The following is a 21,039-nucleotide window of genomic DNA, read 5'->3' as shown; positions in this document are numbered from 1 at the left end:
GAAGTCCCAGCCTCTGCCTGCGCTCCTGGAAGAATACCAGCCCGGCTCGGCGTGCACGATAAGGAAAGCCCAGGGTGCAGCGGTCACGGCCCACCCACACAATTCCTGCTGGCCCAGGACCAAGCCGGTCTTGAGAGTTTGGTCAACAAGTTCTCACTGGGCCCCCTAGCAGGCAGCCCCTGAGCTGACCTCAGCTGGGTTGGAGCTGAGTGGGGTCTGTCTGTGTCCCCGCTGGGGGCCAGTCACCAGCCCCTCACACCTGTGGCTGGGTGGGAGGTCACCCTCACAACAGTAACGACCATCAAAATCTACCTCTAGGCCGCGTCTGCACTGCCTGTCTGAAATGTGCTCTCATCTCTTCACTCACCAGCTCCCATACCTTCAAAGGCTGCTCTCGAATGGAGTTCCCAACTGCCCAAGGTGTTCGAAGTCCCCCCTCTGACCGATGGTCTGCAAGTCCACACAAGCACCCCACTTCAGCTCCCTCCCTGCTTCACTCACACCCCCGCCCTGTCTGGGAGGCTTTCGCCCCCTCAGTACTCACCCCCCAGCGACAACCCTGCTGCCTGTGCGCCCTGCAGTCCAGCCCGCTGAACACGCATGCTCACGCTCTAGGCCTGAGCTCACCCTTGATCCCAGCCCTGGTTCTCTACCCATGAAAATGGAGACAGATTCCAAGATCCAATCCAGATGCCTCAGCGCTTTCCAGGGTAAAGTGCTGAGCAGGAACAGTGGCTCCCACTCCTGGGTGACCCCATACTGTCATCTCCTGTCCCTTCGCAGACAGTTGGCATCTAACACACACACTTCCTGGGAAAAGGCGGGTTTCCTTTCCAGAACCAACGTTCCGCCAAAACATCACTATAGATCTTCCTTCTCATCTGGGGGTTCTGGTGCAACCCAGGGAAGGAATGCAAAGGGAACGGAAGCTGACACGGTCACTGACCACTCCAGACCCAAGGATGGGAGGATGCTGGCATGCTGAAAAACGCTGCCTGCTTTGGGGCCCCCCAAGAATGTCATGTCCATGTTGTCTCCTGGTGACGGCCAGGCGCCCAGGGCAAAATGCCTCAAGACCTCTTCCAGGACAGCCAGGTCCACCAGCCAGCTCTTGCACAGGGCAGGTTCCTTAGAGAACCAAGCACTCACCAATTCTCCTGACCAGGGTCCATGACTGCATCCACGCCAGGTGCTTGCTAGATCCGGGGCCCTCTGACTATGGACATGAAAGTCAAGCTTAGGGGTTAGGAGCTGGGGAGCCTGAGTCAGAGAGACGTGGCTAGATTCTAGCTCTGCAGCTTACAGGCTTGGGTGATGCTGGCATACCTGTTAACCTCTCAGAGCCTCCTGTGCAAAACAGGGAGGACGGATGGTCTGGCCCACCTTTATAAAGAAGCACCAGAAGAGAGACTGTAAGAAGAAGGCTGAGCCCGGTGCTGGGCACACAGCACGTACCCAGTAAATCCTGCACTCATTATCCCCATGCTGGTCCTGTGAGTCAAAGCACCCACTGGTCCAACCATCACGTGAACAACACCTGGGCCAAGTCACCATCCAGGTCAGGGGTCAAGGCAGCCCCTGTAGGCCACACACATGTGGCCTGGATGGCAGGAACAAGGGCTGCCTCTCCTGCCTCTAGGACGGATTCTCACGCAGCCCCAAGGCCCAGGCAAAGCACTTTCTCTTAAAGTGAAACAAGAACTCTCAGCAGGGAACGCCTGGACCAGGGGGCAGAGCTAGGAGGTTACTGTGAACGTGAATCTTTCCAAAAAGCCCTTCTCACATAAACAAACACCTTGGAAAGGCAGCCTGACTTCTCTGGAGCTGCCCTGCCCTGGGACGTGGGGAGGATGAGTCCTCAGGGGCAGGGGCCCGCAGCTGGCAGGAGACGCTCCCGCAGCTGAGAGGGGGGCTCCCGCCTGCGAGAACAGAGCGTACCCCGCAAGGTCCAGCCGCCACATTACATATCTCCATGTGTTTGATCAAAGGCCCTTCAATTTCTCTGTTTGTCTCTTTCGCCCGGTTACGTAACTCCACGCGCCCGCCTGCCGCTGAGCTATTCTACACGCACTTCTGCTCTCTAACCACTGTCTTATCTGGATACTTCATCAGCACCCGTGGGTTTAAGACAACAAAACTTGAAGTGGTTGGAGCCAGTCTCCCAAAGAGAGCACCCTAGGACTTTTACTTCCTAACTCTGCTGGCCACAGAGGGAGAAGGAAAGGCCCTCCCCAGAACGTACAGCTGCTTCCTGTGTCAAAGTGCTTAAAAAGACCGGACCCCCGTCCCTCCTCCCACCCCACGCAACGACCACCTTGTGTCCACGAGCTGGGCCGACTGCCACGGAGGCTGAGCCACTCACGTCCGTACCTTTCATGTAGGCCTCGATCTTCCGGATGAGCTCATAGGACTTGGACCGGTCAAGCAGGGTTCTGATGGCGGGAAGGGGGTCCAGGACAATGGTCTCAGGGTGGGCATCAATGTATTCCTGAGAGGAAAGAACACTCCTTCCGGTTAGAGAGGGAAGACTGACGCCGAAACGAGGGTGACAAGCAAGACTGCATCCCGCGCGCCATCCCCACATCCGTCTCTGTTCTCCATCCCCCCACCAGCCCTGACCTCTGGCTGAGGCAACACCTGGTCTCAGGAAACGGCCTCTACCCACTCAGCCCCACCGGGATCACGTGACTTTGGTCAGGCCAATCAGCACGTTCCACCTCCTGGGGCTGCCGGCTCAGGAGAGGACATGTGACCCGAGTCCATTCAATCAGAGGCAGGCTCAGCGCTGTTGTTGGAAATGCTGGGACAGGAGCACTGTCCCTCCCTGAGGACAAGAGGAAGCTGGGAGACCGGGCAGCTGGGAGCAGTCATCCTGGGATCTGAAGGAGAGAGAGCTGATGGAGCCCAAAGTGAGAAAACAGAGCCGAGAAAAGGAGAACAACTCGGTTCTGGTCAGCTGCTTCAACTCCTGGATAAAGCCTCACCTAAAACCCGATCTGCTCCACGGCGGGATTTTGCTCAATGAGCGGCCAGCACCCTGTGCTGAGAAGGGTTCTGAGGCAGGGCTGGGGAGAGGGGGACGCCAGGATTCAGTAGGTCTGTGGGAAGGTGATGAGACACTCACCATGGGGCAGCCACCCGGCCCGCAGGTACTCACCCCAGTAAGTGCTTATTAATACCCAGGAGCTTCATGGTAGACCATGGAAATGCAAGCAGAACTACGGTAAGGTTAGTCTTTAAGGAAGTTACAATCTTCTTGGGGAAATAACGTTAAGGCACATGAGGAACAAGAAACCATTATTTGCAATGTAATTCAACAGAAGACAGAGCAAGATGTGTCCAGGAAAAGAACTCAGGGACCTTGGGCCGCCAGGAGACACCTCTGTGACTCCAAGAACTCCAAGTCACAACAGGGGGCTAGAGCAGACTGTCGGGAAGACAGTAAATGAGACCATCCCCCGGCTCTAAAACTCCATGGTTCTATGGACACAAATGGGGGATGCTGGAACAGGAGAGGGGCTCAGAGACAAGGCTGGGTGTAGGGAAGGCCATTCACTAGCTGCTGTTGTTACTGTGGGTTGAACTGTGCACACCCATCCCCGGATCTGTTCAAGTCCTAACCCCGGGTCCCTGTGAACATGACCTTATTTGGAAATGTCCTTACAGATGGAATCGAGTTAACATGCGGTTATACAGGATTAGGATGGACCCTCATCCATTGACCGGTATCTTCAAGACGAGGAAAATCTGGACACAGAGACACACAGGGAGGAGGCTGTGGGAAGATGAAGACGGTGACCGAGCTCAGCTACAAGGCAAGGATGGCCAAGGACCACCGGCCACCAGCAGATTCCCCCTCAGTCTCCAGAAGGAACCAATCCTGCAGACACCTTGATTTTAGACTTCCAGCCTCCTTAACCGTGAGAGAATGAATGTCTGTTGTTTTAGGCCACTTAGTTTGTGGTACTTTGTTACGGGAGCCCCAGGGAATAAATACACCAGCTTAATTCACCCCTCCCCGCCCATTCCACAAGATCTGTCAGCGAGGTCAGCAGAGGCCAGGAGCAAAAGCCATAATGCTTCTCTTCTAGTAAACCTTATCAGAAAAAAGAACGCTCCATTTGGGATTTTTTTTCCCCGGTGAACCTATTTTGGTTCCTAGTAATCATTTTTAAGAGCTCTCAACACAAAAGCCAGAGATTCATATCTACCTCTCTGAAATCTGTTCCTGCCTTATGTTTCATACCAAAGTAGCTGGTTATGAGCTTATTGGTGTCTTTTTCTCTGGATGTTTAAAAGAAGTCTCCGTCCCTGAGGGGTGGCCAGTGCACGCATCTGGGGAGGCCTTCTTCCCCTCCTCACACCTATAAACGCCACAGGGCCTACACGCTCTCGCCGCAGAAGGTCCTCTCCCAGCACGTGCATCTGCAGACCCAAATGCAGAACAGAAGCTGCCTTCGCGACTTCCTCCTCCTCCTGAGAGCCTGGCCCGCTGCCCTGCTCGTACAGAACAAGCAGGCAGCTGATGCAGGAGGGCCCACGTCTGGCACCCCCAGGGGACGTGGGAACGAGGTGAGAGATGTCTGTAAGGAAGGTCTATCCAAGGATATAACTTGGATAGGTTCTCTCTCCTACAGCCTCACTTCAGGGTACCGAACCTCTCTGCTGTGGGCTCCCCAGAGGCAACTCTCCCCATCGGCACTATTCCTTTACCGGAGCTTGTTCCTTTGAACCAGATCTACACTGCCACAAGAGCATGTCGTTCATGAGACACCAAGATCGACATATACGACCGAAATCATGTTAATGTCCTCATGTTAAAAGGGCATCCACTCAACAAACTTCACAGCATCCACAGCGCTCAGGGCATCGTGCAGGGTGCAAACAACACTGGACGAATGACAGCCTTCTAGGTTTTCCCCTACCGGATCTGGCCAATGAATTCACGTTCTGGGCTATGAATTGAAAGCACTGCAATGCCCTCACCACCCACTGCCAGGAAGCAGTGCAGTTCAGAGGGAAGAACAAGGGACTGAGAGTCAAGAAACCCAGTCTCAGGGCTTCCCTGGTGGCGCAGTGGTTGAGAGTCCACCTGCCGATGCAGGGGACACGGGTTCGTGCCCCGGTCCGGGAAGATGCCGCGGAGCGGCTGGGCCCGTGAGCCATGGCCGCTGAGCCTGCGCGTCCGGAGCCCGTGCTCCGCAACGGGAGAGGCCACAACAATGAGAGGCCCGCGTACTGCAAAAAAAAAAAAAAAGAAAGAAAGAAAAGAAGAAACCCAGTCTCCCGCTGTGATCACCTTCCGCTGTCACCTCAGGTGAGCCATTGGGTTTCTCTTGTCTCGGTTTCCTTGTCTGTGAGTTGCGAGTATAAGTTGGAGAAACCTAGGATTAGTGTTTAGGAGACACACTTCAAGGCCACACACATGGGGCTGTTCTAGAACAGGACGGGCAGCCACCGGTAGAGGCATTACAGGTAATGGCAGGGACACACACAAGCTCACTGCTTTCCTTCAAAAGGAAGGCGACATCAGAGACGTTGCTTCGACGGGCTGGCCCAATTCTCCCCCAGCCACCGAGGTCCAGTACACCACGACCCGCCCTCAGATGTCCCCACCGCAGTACCGAGAAGAATGTCCACATGGTTGGCAGACAACACAAAGCTGGTTCTGGTTCCACTTTTGTGCATTAGGGCAGCGGCCTTTATTGAGAGAACTCAGACTCATTAAGACGTGAATTGAAGCCAAAGAAGCTAGAAGAAACCAAAGGAGGGAAGATGTGACAAGCAGGCACCAACAAGCTTTTGACCCAGGATGAAAGCATCAGAATTAACAGAGGAATTATTCCTAAACATGATCTCTTTTGGGACGAGGACGGAGAGGGCAAAGAAAGAGTTTTTCCAATCGCCCCATCATCCTCAAGCGGGTTTTCTTCCGAGCCTTTCAGTTTATCTATTGTATCGCAGGCTTCATGCATTTTCCACAGGTCTCTTAGAATTGCCAAACAAATTGCTGGAAGGGTGAGAGCCCTGTTACCGTTTTATCACCACTCGAGGAAGAAAGGCCCAAACCGTCTCCATGGCAAACGGTAAACACATGTTCTGTTAGACAGCCTGCCTCGAAACACCTAGAAAGGGATCCTGGAAGTTCACAAGGAAGAGTCTGGCTTTAAGCAGCTAAAGCAAGGGAAACGCAGAGATATATAGCTCGGGGTCAGCAGGGCCAGGAAGAAGTCTAGAGAATACTGACAAAGGAGCACAGATGGGCCAGGTGCCCCCGCCCGCGAAGGCCCATGGGGTGATGACGCCAAGAGGGGGCACCGGGCCCTCTGCTGGGCTGGGGAGGAGTGGGCAGGGGTCAAGTTTTCGCCACCGAGAATCTGAGCCGAATGAGAGATGAACCGAGATGAACATAAGCGATACCATTTCCTCTGCAGTTCCATGTATGGCCAGGAAAGGAGAAGGAGTGGGACACAAGGATTTGCTCTCAGCTAATAGAAAATGCAGGTGGGAGTCCCAAGTTCAAATCCTGCCTCTGCCACCTTATGTCTGTGAAGAAGAAACTGGAATTAATCTCTGACATTTCATTTCCTGTGTGTAAACGTACATTGTGAATAAAACCTATCTCAGGGAGCTGCCATGGACAATGAGATGACGGTGACAGATATGAAAAGAGTTGGTAGTGGGAGTTCCCTGGTGGTCTAATGGTTAGGACTCAGCTCTTTCTTTTTTCTTTTAAGGTGTTGGGGGTAGGAATTTATTAATTAATTAATTTTATTTTTTTGCTGTGTTGGGTCTTCGTTTCTCTGCGAGGGCTTTCTCTAGTTGGGGCAAGCGGAGGCCACTCTTCATCGCAGTGCGCGGGCCTCTCACCATCGCGGCCTCTCTCGTTGCAGAGCACAGGCTCCAGACGCGCAGGCTCAGCAGCTGTGGCTCACGGGCCTAGTTGCTCCGCGGCATGTGAGATCCTCCCAGACCAGGGCTCGAACCCGTGTCCCCTGCATTAGCAGGCAGACTCTCAACCACCGCGCCACCAGGGAAGCCCCAGGACTCAGCTCTTTCACGGCCATGGCCCCGGTTCAATCCCTGGTTGGGGAACTGAGATCCTGAAAGCTGCACGGTGCAGCCAAAATAAATTTTGAAAAAAGAAAGAAAGAAAAAAAAAAGAAAGAAAAGAGTTGGTAGATACAAAAACAAAAAGGATTCTCATGTTCTACAGCACACAGACCCTTAGGGCCCAACCCGACCTAAGATCTCTGAGCCCATTGCCTGGCAGACAGGGGGGCGGGCCACCTCTGCACTTGCGGGGAGCAACCAGAGCATGACACGGTCCCCGGCCCAGCGAGCAACCCTCTGCAGACAGCTCAGGTCCTGACAGAGCCCAGCTGCAGTTGGCCAGCCCGCTCCTCACAGGGAAGCAGGAAAGGCACCCAGTGTCCACCCCCCGGATCCTCAGGAGGTAACAGGGCTCTGGCCCACTCCCCCAAAACACCGCAGGTCTCTTTCTAGGAAGTGGTAGCACAGGGAACTATATTCAATATCCTGTGATAGACCATAATGGAAAAGAATACTAAAGGATGTATATATATGTGCAACTGAATCGCTTTGCTGTACAGCAGAGATCAACAAATTGTAAATCAACTTACACTTCAATTAAAAAAAAAACGGGATGACTCATTTTTCAGAGATGTGTACTAAAACAATTTACAGATTAAATATGATGTCTAGCATCTGCTTCACAATAACCGGGCACAGGGAAAGAAGTAGGTGAGGGGGCTTCCCTGGTGGTGCAGTGGTTGAGAGTCCGCCTGCAGGGGACACAGGTTCGTGCCCCGGTTCGGGAAGATCCCACGTGCCGCGGAGCGGCTGGGCCCATGAGCCATGGCCGCTGAGCCTGCACGTCCGGAGCCTGTGCTCTGCAACGGGAGAGGCCACAACAGTGAGAGGCCCGCGTACCGCAAAAAAAAAGTAGTAGGTGAGGCACAGGTGAAAGCACAGCGGCCAGGAGCTGCTGACTCGTGAAGCTGGGTGACGTATGGGGAGTGCATTGCAGCATCCTCTCAAGCATTTTTAAATTTCCCAAAACAAAAAGTTTCGGGGGAAATGGAGGGAGTGGGGAAAGTAATGAGGTCCTCCCTTTCTTCAACTCCCTGCACCCACAATTGTGCCAGAAATGAGTCCGAACAGCAACACTATCTTTCAGGAAGGAGCAGGAGGCCGCCACCCAGATGGGAAACACAATGAGAGTTACTCATGGTAAAGATGATAATAAATAATCATAATTGATAATAATTTAGAATAGCAGCAGCTACCATTTACCCAGGACTGGCTACACGCACGCCACTGGGTAAAGGGGTGGGCAAGTACTATTTCTTTTAACATAAAAATCCTATGAGGTAAGAGCTAAAACTATAAATCTCTTAGAAGAACACACTGGTGTAAATCTCTGTGACCTTGGATTAGACGATGGTTTCTTAGGCATGATGCCAAAAGCAAGAAAAAATAGGTAAACCGGCCACAGCATTAACAGCAGGCGCTTATGCGGGCCCAGGATGCCACCTGCCTTGGACCTGGTGCTCTGGAGCGAGGGAGTGCCCAGGCACGGCCTCACCTCATCACGCTCGGGACCCAGCAGCTGGAAGGCTGCCTGCTGGGCCGTGTGCCCCTGAGAGCCCAGCCGGGCACAGCCTAGCCTCTAACCCCGACGGCAGGACTGGGAATTCAGGTTTGATGGACGGCTCTGGAAATCTACGCCTCTGGAGGAAGGCGAGCTAGGATGGAGGAAGGGCCACCACACAGAGTGCTGGGAGCCCCGTCTCCTCTCTGGGTCTCAGCTTCCTCTTCTGCCAAGTGAAGGCCATTGCTGGGAAGAGGTCTCACGCGTAGGAAGGAGTTGGAGGCCGCCAGACCCGCGTAAATTCCTGCTTTCCCCACTTGCTATGTGGGGCCTCTGTAAGCTTCAGTCCTCATCTGTCCACAACTCAGTAGAGCAGGTCTAGAATAGGAAACAGAGGACCGAAGCCTGGGGCCAGCGGTGGGAGGAGGATGGAGAGGCTGGGAGCTGCCTGGACCTCCCACGAACGAGCAGAGTCTCCTACTGGGTCTCTGGGTGGCCGGTTGTTTGAAAGATGGCTTCGTGGGTTCACATCCAGCAGGCGCTTATGCAAGCCCCAGAGCAGGAGCAAGCCTGATGCCCTGTTCTTGGGGTGCTGTCAATCTCCGGCGGAGGCAGGGCAGGGAACAGGACGGCGAATGCTACCAAGGGGCGCGTGCAGGGCTGGGTGAGCTCAGCACCGGCTCCCTGCCAAGCATTCTGCGCGTTAACCTGCAGCCTGGAGGGAGAATTTCACCAAAATCCTGCTGGCCAGGACCAGTGGCGGGGGGTGGGACCAGGTTGGAAGCCATTCATGGAATAGGGAATTGACGGCGCCCAGTTTATTGGAGAAAGTCCATCTCTTGTTTTGGTAACTGGCTTCCTTCCCTCCAGTGGCCCTGTTCCCCACCCCGGGAAGAGAATGTCACAGGGCAGGACAGGAGCTCTGCACTGGGAATAGGAAGGGAGCCCACTGCCCAAGGCTGAGGAAGGAGAGGAAAAGGGCAGGGCAGAGCCAGGCAGGGCTGGGCTGGGCCGGGCTCAGGGGAGCGGCACTGCTCTACTGCTTCATCGGGTGCTCGGTACACGGTGTATCTGTGTGTAGCAAAAATTCATCAAGCTATTCACAATATGCACTTTTCTCTGTATATATTATACTTCAATTTAAAAAAAAAAAAAAAGGGTGGGCACGGAGAGAAAGCAAGCACTGGACTAAACAGCAAGGCTCTGGGTTGCAGTCCCTGCTCTGCAGTGTGGCCTGCCTTGTGCTTACCCGGTCCGGGACTCCAGCCTCCCATGTGGAGTGGATCAAAAGTGGAAAACGGGGCCTTTCCCTGGTGGTGCAGTGGTTGAGAGTCCGTCTGCCGATGCAGGGGACGCGGGTTCGTGCCCCGGTCCGGGAAGATCCCACATGCCGCGGAGTGGCTGGGCCCGTGAGCCATGGCCGCTGAGCCTGCGCGTCCGGAGCCTGTGCTCCGCAACGGGAGAGGCCACAACAGTGAGAGGCCCGTGTACCGCAAAAAAATAAATAAATAAAGTGGAAAACGGGGCCCAATTCCACCGCGACCACCTCCACGGCCCTGGGAGCCACCACCACCGATCACGGCGGCGATCACTTGGGAATTACAACCACCTTTTGTGCTAAATACCCCAATGGGACTTCAGAATCCTGATTATCACTTGGTTCTAGAAGTAGAGAAGCATGGGCACTCAAGATGAACCCCACACACCACGCACAGAACTCTCCAAGAAGGTTCCCAGAAGCCCATGAATCAGGGTGTTTCAGTTAACACTCAGCCACCAGGCGCGTGCTGAGGAAGAACTCAAATGACTTCCTGTAGCTGTTAAAAATGACTCGTGGGGGCTTTCACAGGAAAGGGGGTGACCTTGGGCTTACTCAGCAGAATCTCACTCCTTCTGGCTCTTCCTGAGAGCATGACCGGCACCCAGAGCGTTCAGCTGATGGCACAAAGGCTGGCCTTTTAATGAGCTCCTTCCACACCGAGTGGGAGGTGAAAGCCGGGAAGCTTCTAGTTCCTCAAGTCTTGACACCATGATGGAGGTCCTGGCAAGATGCTAGGATGTGTTACTATTATTGATAATTACAACAGTAATAATGATAGCAGCTAACTTTTCCTAAATGCTCACCAAGTGCAGGACAATGTCCTACACCTTGCAGCAACTGACACTATATTCCTCACAACAACCCTATATATTAAGTCCTATTAGCAGCCCCATTTGATAGACAGAGAAACTCAGGCTCAGAGAACCTCAGTACCTTGCCCAGGCTTCCCCAGCTAGGAGGCAGCCAGGATGGGACCTGAAGCCACACCATCTGGCTCCAGAGCCCTCTAGTTTCTAGTCAGTGAAACAGGCATAGCAAACCTGGGTAAAAAAAAAAGCATCTCAATTCTAGCTCTAGCCAGGATCACTCAGGTTCATTCTTTAAAAAAAAATTTTTTTTTAATTTTCCATTAGCTATTTATTTACATAAAACAAAAAAGACTGGGTACTTTTACGTGGGCACACAGTTACCATGTGGTGATGCTGAACCTTTCCTTAAGCACCAAGTCATGGAGGTTTAGTGGAATGAAAACTATACTGGGAATCAGACGCCTTAGAATCTTAGAATCTTGGTGTCACCAAATAATTTTGTGACGTGAAAAAAATTTACATTTTCTCAGATCTAAAAACCTTCTTTTAAAACTTATGTTAAAAGGGAAAAAAGTAAGCCTTTCTCATGTTCTGCCAGGCCAAGTCTTTAGCCTAGAGGCCTTTAGCCTGGTGGTTCAGCCCGTGAGGCCAGGCACACTGCGTCTGGTGGCAGCACAAGGAAAAGCAAAAAAAAGGAAAGGCTGCAGGCCCATCTGCTTCCCCCATCACCCCAGGGTCTGCATCCCGCTTCACTCTTCACTCAAAGGCCCCCAGGGACCACCACACTGGGCCAGTCTGCATCTGTCCCCAATTTGGGATCAAGACAAACTAACACAACTGAAGACAGACACTTCTTAGGAGAGCACACAAATGGCATGGCCGGACGCCGGAGTCCACAGCGGCCTCTGGGAGGAGGATCCGCGTGGCGTCAAGGGAAGGACGCATGCCCGACGCACAGAAGGGCCGCTGTGGACGCTGCTGGGTGAAGGAATGGGCCCCGTGGAGGGAGGATTAACACTGCAGCAGTGTCGCCAGCGATCCCACCTTCAGAGGCACAGTATATGCTTCTGCCGAGAGCGAGACCGGTCGCTGGGAGGGCAGCCGCAGGTGAGGATGAGGTCATGAGCCGGGCTGAGCAGAGTTTTCCGGGTGGACAACCAACAAATCTTCTGGGCAGACCACCGAAGCCTGTAATCAACTGAGGCCAGGACTCAATGTCTCTGAGTCAAAGCCTTCCTGGCACCACTCAGAATACCTGCCTGTTCATTAGAGCTCACAGAAAACCACACACCGTGGACAGTCCTGAGGAATGCACACTAGGCCCCAGAGCCTTGATGTAACAGTGCGCCAGGCAGCCACAGCCCTAGCTAAACCCTGCCACCCGTGGCTGTTCAAGAATCATAGGCTGAGGGTCTAAAGAGGCAGCCGGATCTGGCATACGGCTGCGCCTGGAGATTCCTGCGGCTAAACCTTGAGAGCAGGCTCCCACGAGCCAAGAGAAGGTTGTGGCACCATCCGGTACATACTAGGGGCAGGACCGCTGAGTCCAGCCACACAGGGAGCCGTCTGCAGCCTACAGAGCTGTTCAGTGTGCAACCTGTGTAACTGTCCCTGACAGCCAGCCAGCCAAGGCTTCTGCCTTCCAATCACTGGCAGACCACCCCTTTCAGGCCAGCTGCAGCACCAGGGTAGTCCGGACCCCAGCACCAGGACCCTGAGGCACTGTGAAAGTTAAGGCAAAGGCAGAGTCTAGAAATCTGGGTTCAAGTCCTGGAATCACCATTAACTTCATGTGCGCTTCTCAAGGTCACAAGTTATTTGTATCTCAGTTTTCTCGTCTATAAACAAGAGAGTCAGAATAATGTATTTTTAACATCCTTTCTGACTTTTAAGTTCTAGGATTCTTTGATTCTGTGACATGATAAACAAAGAAAGAAAGCTCTTTGGGCCTGATGGAGCCAGACTGCTACATGGGAGCCCAGGGCCTGCTGCCCTCACGCAGGTGCACAGCACTGTGACTGCACAGGACAACTTGGCAGGGGGGTAGGACACAGCAGAGGGAAGAAGGCCAGAGGACGGGCGCACGAGTGACAGATAATGGCTCCATGTCGGGGACAGACACCCACTCACTAGCCCAACCAAGCCCATACACACTCTGAGACTGTGCTTTGCAGTCACCAGATGACTCTCCAGCCCTCAGACTCAGCCTGGCAGGTTAGACGGCTTGTCCTCACCTACTGCCGCTTCTCTAACTCTCCTCGAATGGCTCCCAGCGAGAGCTGGGCTTCCCCACTCAGCAGATGCCTTGGTCTTAACCAACCCTCGTTTGTATTCCAGAGAGATCTCAGGTGTCTGTGCTCCCAGCCTGAGGCCTCCCAAACACCATGAGACCAGGGAGGGTGAGAGCCCGTGATGGGTGTGTCTGTGTGTTTGGGAGGGAGGGGGTCACCTCTTCAGCCTCAGAGCGGCCACATTCCACCCACCCTCACTGGGGGCTCGTAAGTGGACAGAGATGCGGGGGTGACTGGTGATAACAGAGTAGGGCAGGGTTGCCACGTGGGGGAGCGGGTGGGAGAGCGGGGAAGAGGAGGGGAGAGAGGGTTTCTGGAAGCCAATGACCTTGAGCCACAAAGGGTCACAGGCATGGGACGCGTGAAAAGACGTTCCAAAGGCAGAGGCATGGGGGGAGGGGCCCGCGTGGCCAGGTGGACGTAGGTGAAGACAGGCGGGAGAGGCAGCTGGAGACAGACCAGCCAAGGGGCTTGGACTTGATCCTAAAGCAACAGGGTCCTGAGGTGGGGAGTGACGAGCCAGCTCTGAGTTTGGCGGTGACGTGTCTAGAGGTGTGCAAGGCTAAGGGGCCAAGCTTGGAAGGGACGAGGCCTGGGCAGCGCGTCAGGCGCAGTGCCGGCCTTGGGGGCACGTGTGCCGGGCTTCGCAGTTCAGGAAGGACAGAGATGCCGCCTGACCTTTGGCACGATACTGTCTCTGATCCGGCAGAGCTGCTGAAAGGAAAAGGACGATGCAATCTGCCCCTCAGCCTATCCTGCTCTTCAGACCCGTTATTTAAACCCACGAGCTCAGGCCCGGGTGGTCAGGCCCTTGCAGCACAGGGAGTGCAGAGGAGAAAGGTAGGGTGTGCACGAGCACCAGACAGGAGCAAGGTGGCCCAGACACTGCCCCTCCCAGGGCCCTGAGTGCCCCACGGAAAGAAACAACAGGATGAGGAGGTGATTGCCAGGGTCCCGGCACTCTCCGATTCTCTGCAACTTGGCCAAATTCAACCGATTAGAAACACCTCCCAAAGTGGTGGGACATGGGCCAGCACTTGCTTGGAGGGAGTGTTATTGGCCCAACGTCTATGGAGAGAAATTGGGCAACAGCCAAAATTAAGACTACATAAATTCAGCATTTCTATTTCTAGGTATTTATCCCACATAATTCCATACACGTGCACACAAAGATATAGGTACAAAGATACTTAACCGCTGCAGCATGTTTCCGAAACATGATCAGAAATGTCCTAAGTGTCTATCAGGAGAGAAATGGTTAAGAAAAGGATTTAAGGCCATTGAATAGAATACTATGCAGCCATTAAAAAGAATAAGGCAGCATGAGGGAAAGACTGATATGAAATCATTTCCAAGAAAGATCACGCAGAATAATGGCTTTGTGTGAGGACGGGAAGACCGTCTTTGCTCATGTACATGGAACTCACCTAAAAAGGCTCTAGGCTGCTGCAACCACGGCTGCCCCCAACACGGGGATGCGCTGGACGGGCAGCAGGGGTGGGAAAAGGCTCCTTGAATTTGCTGCATGTGCATGTGTTACCTACGTCAGACGGCAGAGAGCCAGACGGAGGGGACACGGGCAAGGCCATGCCTACGGAATCCAGCAGAACCACAGTGCATGAATAGGCTGGTTAAACTCACTGTCCCGGGGGCAGAAGGTGGGAGAAACACTGGAGCATTTGGGGAGCTTCCTGGGAGCAGAACACCAGCAATAACGCCCCACTGTCCCTGCGGGTGAACAAAAGTCACAGAACCAGGGGTTCAGAAGAGACAAGAAGAGGTTGGAGCACCCAGGCGCCAGGCTCTAGAATGAACTGGATGCGATCTGCGCCACTGACGGAGCAGAGGGAAACCCCTTCCAGCTGGGGGGTGGGGGGAGGGAAGCAGAGCACCTGTGGAGGCGGGGCTGGGCCCCAGCACCCTGGGTGTGTGACTTGCACACCCGCCCCAGTGTGCCCGGGTCACGGGCACCCCCATCCCATCTCCAGGCCGGATGCCACCCACGACTGTCCATCCGCCTGAGTCATCTTCCCAGACGGTCTGCGGTGACTCGCGCCTCGCTCAGCCATCTAGGAGAGAAAACCGGGGTCCCCGTGGGGACGACACACTGTGGTTGACAGAGCTCACAATAAGTCCATGAAGAAAAGCAATCCCATCAAAGTGTAACCCCGAACGCTGAGGAAGAGGGGGCGGGGAGGAAACGGAACACTTTACCATCTGAGACAACAAACACCTTCTCCCCCGCTTCCAGGCCCCCGACGAGAACAATACCTCCCTTTCTGTCCCCAGACCTCAGCACCAAACTTACGTGTTCTCCACCTCCCGTCAGCGGGAGGCTGGCAGGGTGCCCGGCCAGGCTGAGCACCTGACAAATGTCACATGCCCTGTCACACTGCCACGGCACTGCTCAGGTCCTCAGGCAAACAGAGACCTCGGCCACACACCTCCGGGCCTGGGGAGGGATCTGCGGGGCTGGGTGCCAGCCAGGAGAAGGCATCTCCTCACCGGCTGACACTAAACCAGGACAGGCTGGCCTTTCCACTCAGGGGTCACTGTCGGGACCGGAGGGGGTCCCAGTGGTTATGTGACCAGGTGTCGCAGCCAACAGCTGAGCGAAGTGAGAAGTGGACAGGGGCTGCCTGGTCCCAGCAGCTCGGTTCCGCCCCGGGTCAGCAGCAGCCCCTCACTCCTTAAGCACCCGTCTTAACCATGCGCGCCTTCTCCACACACCTGTCCAGGTGAGCCTGGGGCGTGGCCCCTGCCTTCAGGCTGCTTCCCAGGACCCCGGCCACAGGCCGCTCTGCCCGCCCAGCCGGGGCCACAGCCCTCCAGCCGGAGTCAGACTCCCAGTTCCCAGAGCAAGCGCAGGCGCCCGCTCCTGCCCTGCTGGGTGAGCAAGGCTACAGCCAGGACTTGGGGCACCCCAGCGTCGCTCGCGGGGAGAGAGGAGCTGTCTGGAGCCACAGCAGAGTTCGCAGTGTGCCGCTGAACTCTGGGACGCGGGGCCACTTGGGCCGGGGGAGGCCTGGGCGCCTCACCCCTGCACGAGGCCACCCCGCCTTCCCAGCCTCTGGCTGCAGCAGAACAGAGAACAGAGACAGCTACTGCTGCCGGCCGTGACCCTGGCAATGACCCCTAGTGCTGCGACAACTGTCTCGCTTCCTGCTGCACACCCTCAGCCCTCTTCGAAGTGGCAGCCAGCGCACCCTCGCTCCGCATTCTCCCGCCGCTGCTGCGCTCAGCTGCACCAGCCCATTCCAGGCCCGCAGGCCTCTGCGCCCGTCTCGCCAAGGGGCCTGGCAGACGTAGCCCCCTCGCCTGCTTCACTCCCTCCCCCTGCTCACTAGGCCTTTTAGGCCTGGCTCAAGTGTCACCTCCTCAGAGAGGTGATAACACCCTCCCTGTTATCACAGGTCTTGATTTTTCTTCTTCCTAGAACTTACCGTAAATGGAGACTACGGTGCTTTTCCTCCATTTACTTGTGTTTTCTTAGCATCAACCCTGCCTCCCCTATAGCAACACACACACACACACACTCTCACACACACACACTCACACCCACACACTCACACCCACACATACCCTCACTCACACCCACCCACCCACACACTCACTCACACACACACACTCCGTGGGGAAAGGGCTGCATTCACCTGACCTGTCTTATTTTTTGTATCTGCGATGTCTTTTAGGATTCCTGGCACTCAGCAAGTGCTCAATTAAGACTTGTGGAATGAATGACACAGTGGTTATCTGACGAATGATCTCATGGACCAATGGAGAGACTGCGAGATACTGGCCAGGTCAGGGGCTAGAAGCCAGGGAGTGTGTGAGGCCTGAGGCAGGGGGCATGGACCCCGGCCAGCGTGGGAGGGGCTCACAGAAGGTCCTCGTGGCTCACTCTGTCCGTCTCCAGAGGACGGAGGTCAGCGGAGGCCCAGCCCGTGGCCCACCAGAGCAGCTTTACTCTTGGCTGGTGAGAGACTTTGTGATTTATTACACAAAGTCAAAAGAAACCACAGGGGCCTTTATCGTGGGCACACAGACCACATGGGTGGCACAGAGCAAGTCAGGAAGTCATGGCCCTAAAGAGGCCAGGAGGAGAGTGGAAGACACCTTCCTGCCGTAGATGTTCCTGAAATAAAGAACCCACGGGACTACAGACCTCTTGGTGGGGGTTCCCAATCTCCAAAACCCAGATACTGGTACTCGAGGAGCCCAACACGTCCACAGGGCCGAACTAAGGAACCCTGAAATGTGTATACACAAGTTTTCCCTATGACTTTGGGAAAATGTATTAGTAGCAAACATGAGTATTTCTAAAACCCAGAAGACCTGCAACCCTGAGCTGTGAAATGGTGACTGTCCACGCACACACACAGAGGGACCACGGCCAGCGCGCCGGGTGAGCTCCGGCTTTCGCGTGGCCGTCCCTCCCACCGCCCCACCCAGTGCTGTACAAAGTCCATCTCTGCTCTGGGCAGGTAACAGGCAGGGTCATAAAGCTGTGCGTCTTCCTGGGGGGCTGGCCTCCCCCGCCACAGGGAAAGGCCCTGCAGACACTCAATGGCCCTAAATGGCCCCAAGCTCCCTGGGGCAGAATGAGAGACTCACAGCCACTGTCCGCTGGCCTGGCCTGGACGCACAATGGGTGGACTGTGCGCGGCCACTTCCGCCACGGGAGGAGGGGCCTCGTGACCCAGGGCAGCAGTCATGGGGAGGCTGACCTCACAGCCTCCCGGGACAGGATCTGTCCTCGGGCCAGAGCCACCAGATCTGCCCAGCTCTGCCTCCCCTGGCCTCTGCCGGCCAACATTTTATCATGGTGTGGCACCACCGATGTCAGAGCAATGCTAGACAGGGACCGGGAATCACTGGCTCTCAATCCTCCAGGGGTCCGTCCGCTGCCGGCCAAAGCCCCTCTGAAGCATATCTGAAAAGAGCACAGCCACCTTCTTACTGATTGGCTGTAGGCAAGTGATCTAACTTCCTTGGGCCTCAGTTTTGTCACCTAAAAAGATGGGGAAGTGATTCCATTTTTCCCATGGATTGATATATAAGCATCCAATGAGACAGATACAAGATGTGGAGTGCCCAAGACAGAGAGGGCCACTTGGGATGTGCTCGGGAAACCGTGGCCTCTCCCGTGGCTCCATGGTGACGGCCTGAATCATTCCCTGGTGCTCAGGGCTCTGAGCCCCGTCCAGAAGGCCCACATGCCACCAGGCACTGCCCCCAAGACAGACAAACTCACTTAACTTTTGATAGGTTTAGACGTCATCTTCTTAATCAGATTAGAAAGCCTCCAACAACAAAAACTGTTGTTTCTTCTCCTTGCCCTCTGCGCCTACAGCACACAGTACAGAGCCCCATGCTGACAGCTGCTCAGTAAACATCTGAGGTTGACAGGGTTTGAGTCAACACAGCTGTGAAATCATTTCGGAGCCAGAGGGGTCTCGGAGTAAAACGGAGCTGTGGTCTTGGAGGTGATCACCGCTGTTCACGGCAATGGCCTTTGGGGTTGGGTACCACTGCTCTCAATGCCACCGTCTTCTGCTGGCATCCTGGTGTGTTCCTGGCATGGCAGGTGGGGAAACCGAGGCCCAGGTGGGTGAGCTGGTGAGCAGTGGAGCCAGGCACAGTATCCAAAGTCCCCCTGAAGGCCACCCGGGCCTGCTCTAAGGACAGTCCATATTCCCACCCCCCTGTCACAGAGCACAGCTCTCACTTGGGGACACTTGCATAATCACTGTCTCACTGACTTCTCTAAGCACTCTCAAGTTGGCTGCAACCGACAGTCACAGATAAGGCTGCTGGACTATCGTCATGGTATGAGAACAAGCTGACACAACTGAGTGGTCACTAAGGGCTCCAGCTGGGCAGAGTGTTTTACACGTGTTCTCACACGCCAGGCGCTAACAGTAAGAGTGGTGAACGCTTGCACGCACTCGGGGCCGAGGGCATCCTGCATGTTAACTTGTTGAAGCGTCCTTTTTATTTTTTAGAAGAAAAGGGCCCTGTGTATTGCTGTTCACCATGTTCGGCTCCCCGGCCTGCAGGCGGCTCCTACTTCCCTGATCCCTGCCTGGAGGACCCGTGTGGCCACTGAAATGTTAGGAGTCCCCAGCTTGTGTCACTTTGGGGCAGAAGCTAAGAGCCAGGATGAGCTTCACTGAGGTCTCTTCCCTCAGCCACCAGGACCCGTCAGCAGCTGCCCGTCATCCGGGTCCCAGACGTGCAGCAGAGCTCAGCCAGCCCTCGGAGGGTGTGCGGCACAGGGCAGGAGGAGGCCTGTGCTGGGTCCCGGGAGCTGCTCGTTACTGCGGCGCGGCCGAGCCAGTCCCCACAGAATGGAGAGGGAGGGGTCTTGAAAGTCACCCCCTCCGACGTCCTCCAGCATCTCAGGAGGACACTGGAGCCTGCAGCTACACCGCCAGGGAGCGGCGGGCCACATGCGGGCCCGCTTCCTGCCCCGGGGCCGGGCCCCAGCAGATTCTCAACTCACGCCTCGAGGATCACCAGTGCTCTGAGGGCTGGACACGTGTTAACATACTCAGTCCCCCCACAGTCCTGGGAGGTGTGGACGATGGCTGTCCACTTTTTATAGATGAGGGAACTGAGCACATGCCAAAGGCCAGCCAGCAAGCAGTGGGGAGGCCAGCTCTGAGGCCAGGCAAGGGCTCCAGTTATCAGCGCTCCTAACCACCCTGCTGTGGGCGCCCAACAATCTGGAGGAGGAAAAAGGCAAATCTGAGGGCTCTAGACATTTGCACACAGAGTATAAGGAAGGCTCCAAGGAAGATATACAAGTGTTCGACAGACACGCAGAAAAATGCTTGACATCATTGGCTGCCGGAGAAATTTTAAACCAATTCAAAACTACAAGATACCATTGCACGCCCACTAGGATGGCGAAAATCAAAGTCAGATACGTGTTGGCAAGGATGTAGAGAGACTGGAACCTTTATATGCGGTGGGGATCTAAAATGGTACAGCCACCAGGGAAAATAGTCTGGCGGTTCCTCAACCGACCACCGGCCCCAGCAATTCCACTCCTGGGTGTATACCCCAGAGAAATGAAAACACACGTACGCATAAAAACATGCGCATGAGGGCTTCCCTGGTGGCGCAGTGGTTGAGAGTCCGCCTGCCGATGCAGGGGACACGGGTTCGTGCCCCAGTCTGGGAAGATCCCACATGCCGCGGAGCGGCTGGGCCCGTGAGCCATGGCCACTGAGCCTGCGCGTCCGGAGCCTGCGCTCCGCAACGGGAGAGGCCACAACAGTGAGAGGCCCGCGTACCGCAAAATAAAAAAAAAAAAAACCATGCGCATGCATGTTTCCAACAGCGTTCTTCATAACAGGCAAAAGACAGAAACCACCGAATGTCCACCAGCTGATGACTGGACAGACACAATGTGGTCTAGCCATACACTGGAATATTATTCAGCCGTGAAAAGGAAAGAAGCACAGATCCACGGTACAACATGGATGAACCTTAAAAACATTATGCTGTGGGAAAGAAACGAGTCACAAAAGATGGTATTGTCTTTTTTTTTTTTTTGGCCTCTACACGTGGCCTGTGGGATCTCAGTTCCCCAACCAAGGATTGAACCCGTGCCCTCGGCAGTGCAAGCGTGGAGTCCTAACCACTAGACCACCAGGGAATTCCGAAAGATGGTGTATTATATGATTCCATGCATATTGAAGTCCAGAACGGGGAAATCTATAGAGACAGAAAGTGGTGGTTGTCTACGGCTGGGGTGGGCACGGGGTGACAGTTAAAGGGTACAGCGTTTCTTTCTGAGGTGATGAAAATGTTCTAAAACTGACTGTAGTGATGGCTGTACACATCTGTGGATACATTAAAAACCACTGGATGGTACACTTTGAAAGAGTGAATTGTATGGTATGTGCATCTCCTTGTTTTTTAAAAGGATAAGGGGTAGGGGGTAGGGAGCTGGGCTACTGAAATGCTACTTCCTTTCAGGTAATGACGACGAAG

At 54.8% G+C, this 21,039-nt stretch overlaps 1 protein-coding gene across 1 annotated transcript in view; it reads right to left on the bottom strand.

Moving 5' to 3' along the window:
• The window catches only part of ITPK1 (inositol-tetrakisphosphate 1-kinase), a 161,992-nt gene that overhangs the window by 43,499 nt on the left and 97,454 nt on the right, over positions 1–21,039 (bottom strand). The window contains exon 5 of the mRNA XM_079914618.1: positions 2,371–2,488. Within this exon, the coding sequence (XP_079770744.1) occupies positions 2,371–2,488 (118 nt within the window). The remainder of the gene's footprint in view (positions 1–2,370; positions 2,489–21,039) is intronic.

The sequence above is a fragment of the Stenella coeruleoalba genome, assembly GCF_951394435.1.
Source record: "Stenella coeruleoalba genome assembly, chromosome: 2".
Lineage (NCBI taxonomy): Eukaryota > Metazoa > Chordata > Mammalia > Artiodactyla > Delphinidae > Stenella > Stenella coeruleoalba.
This window is presented reverse-complemented; position numbering and strand designations above follow the sequence as displayed.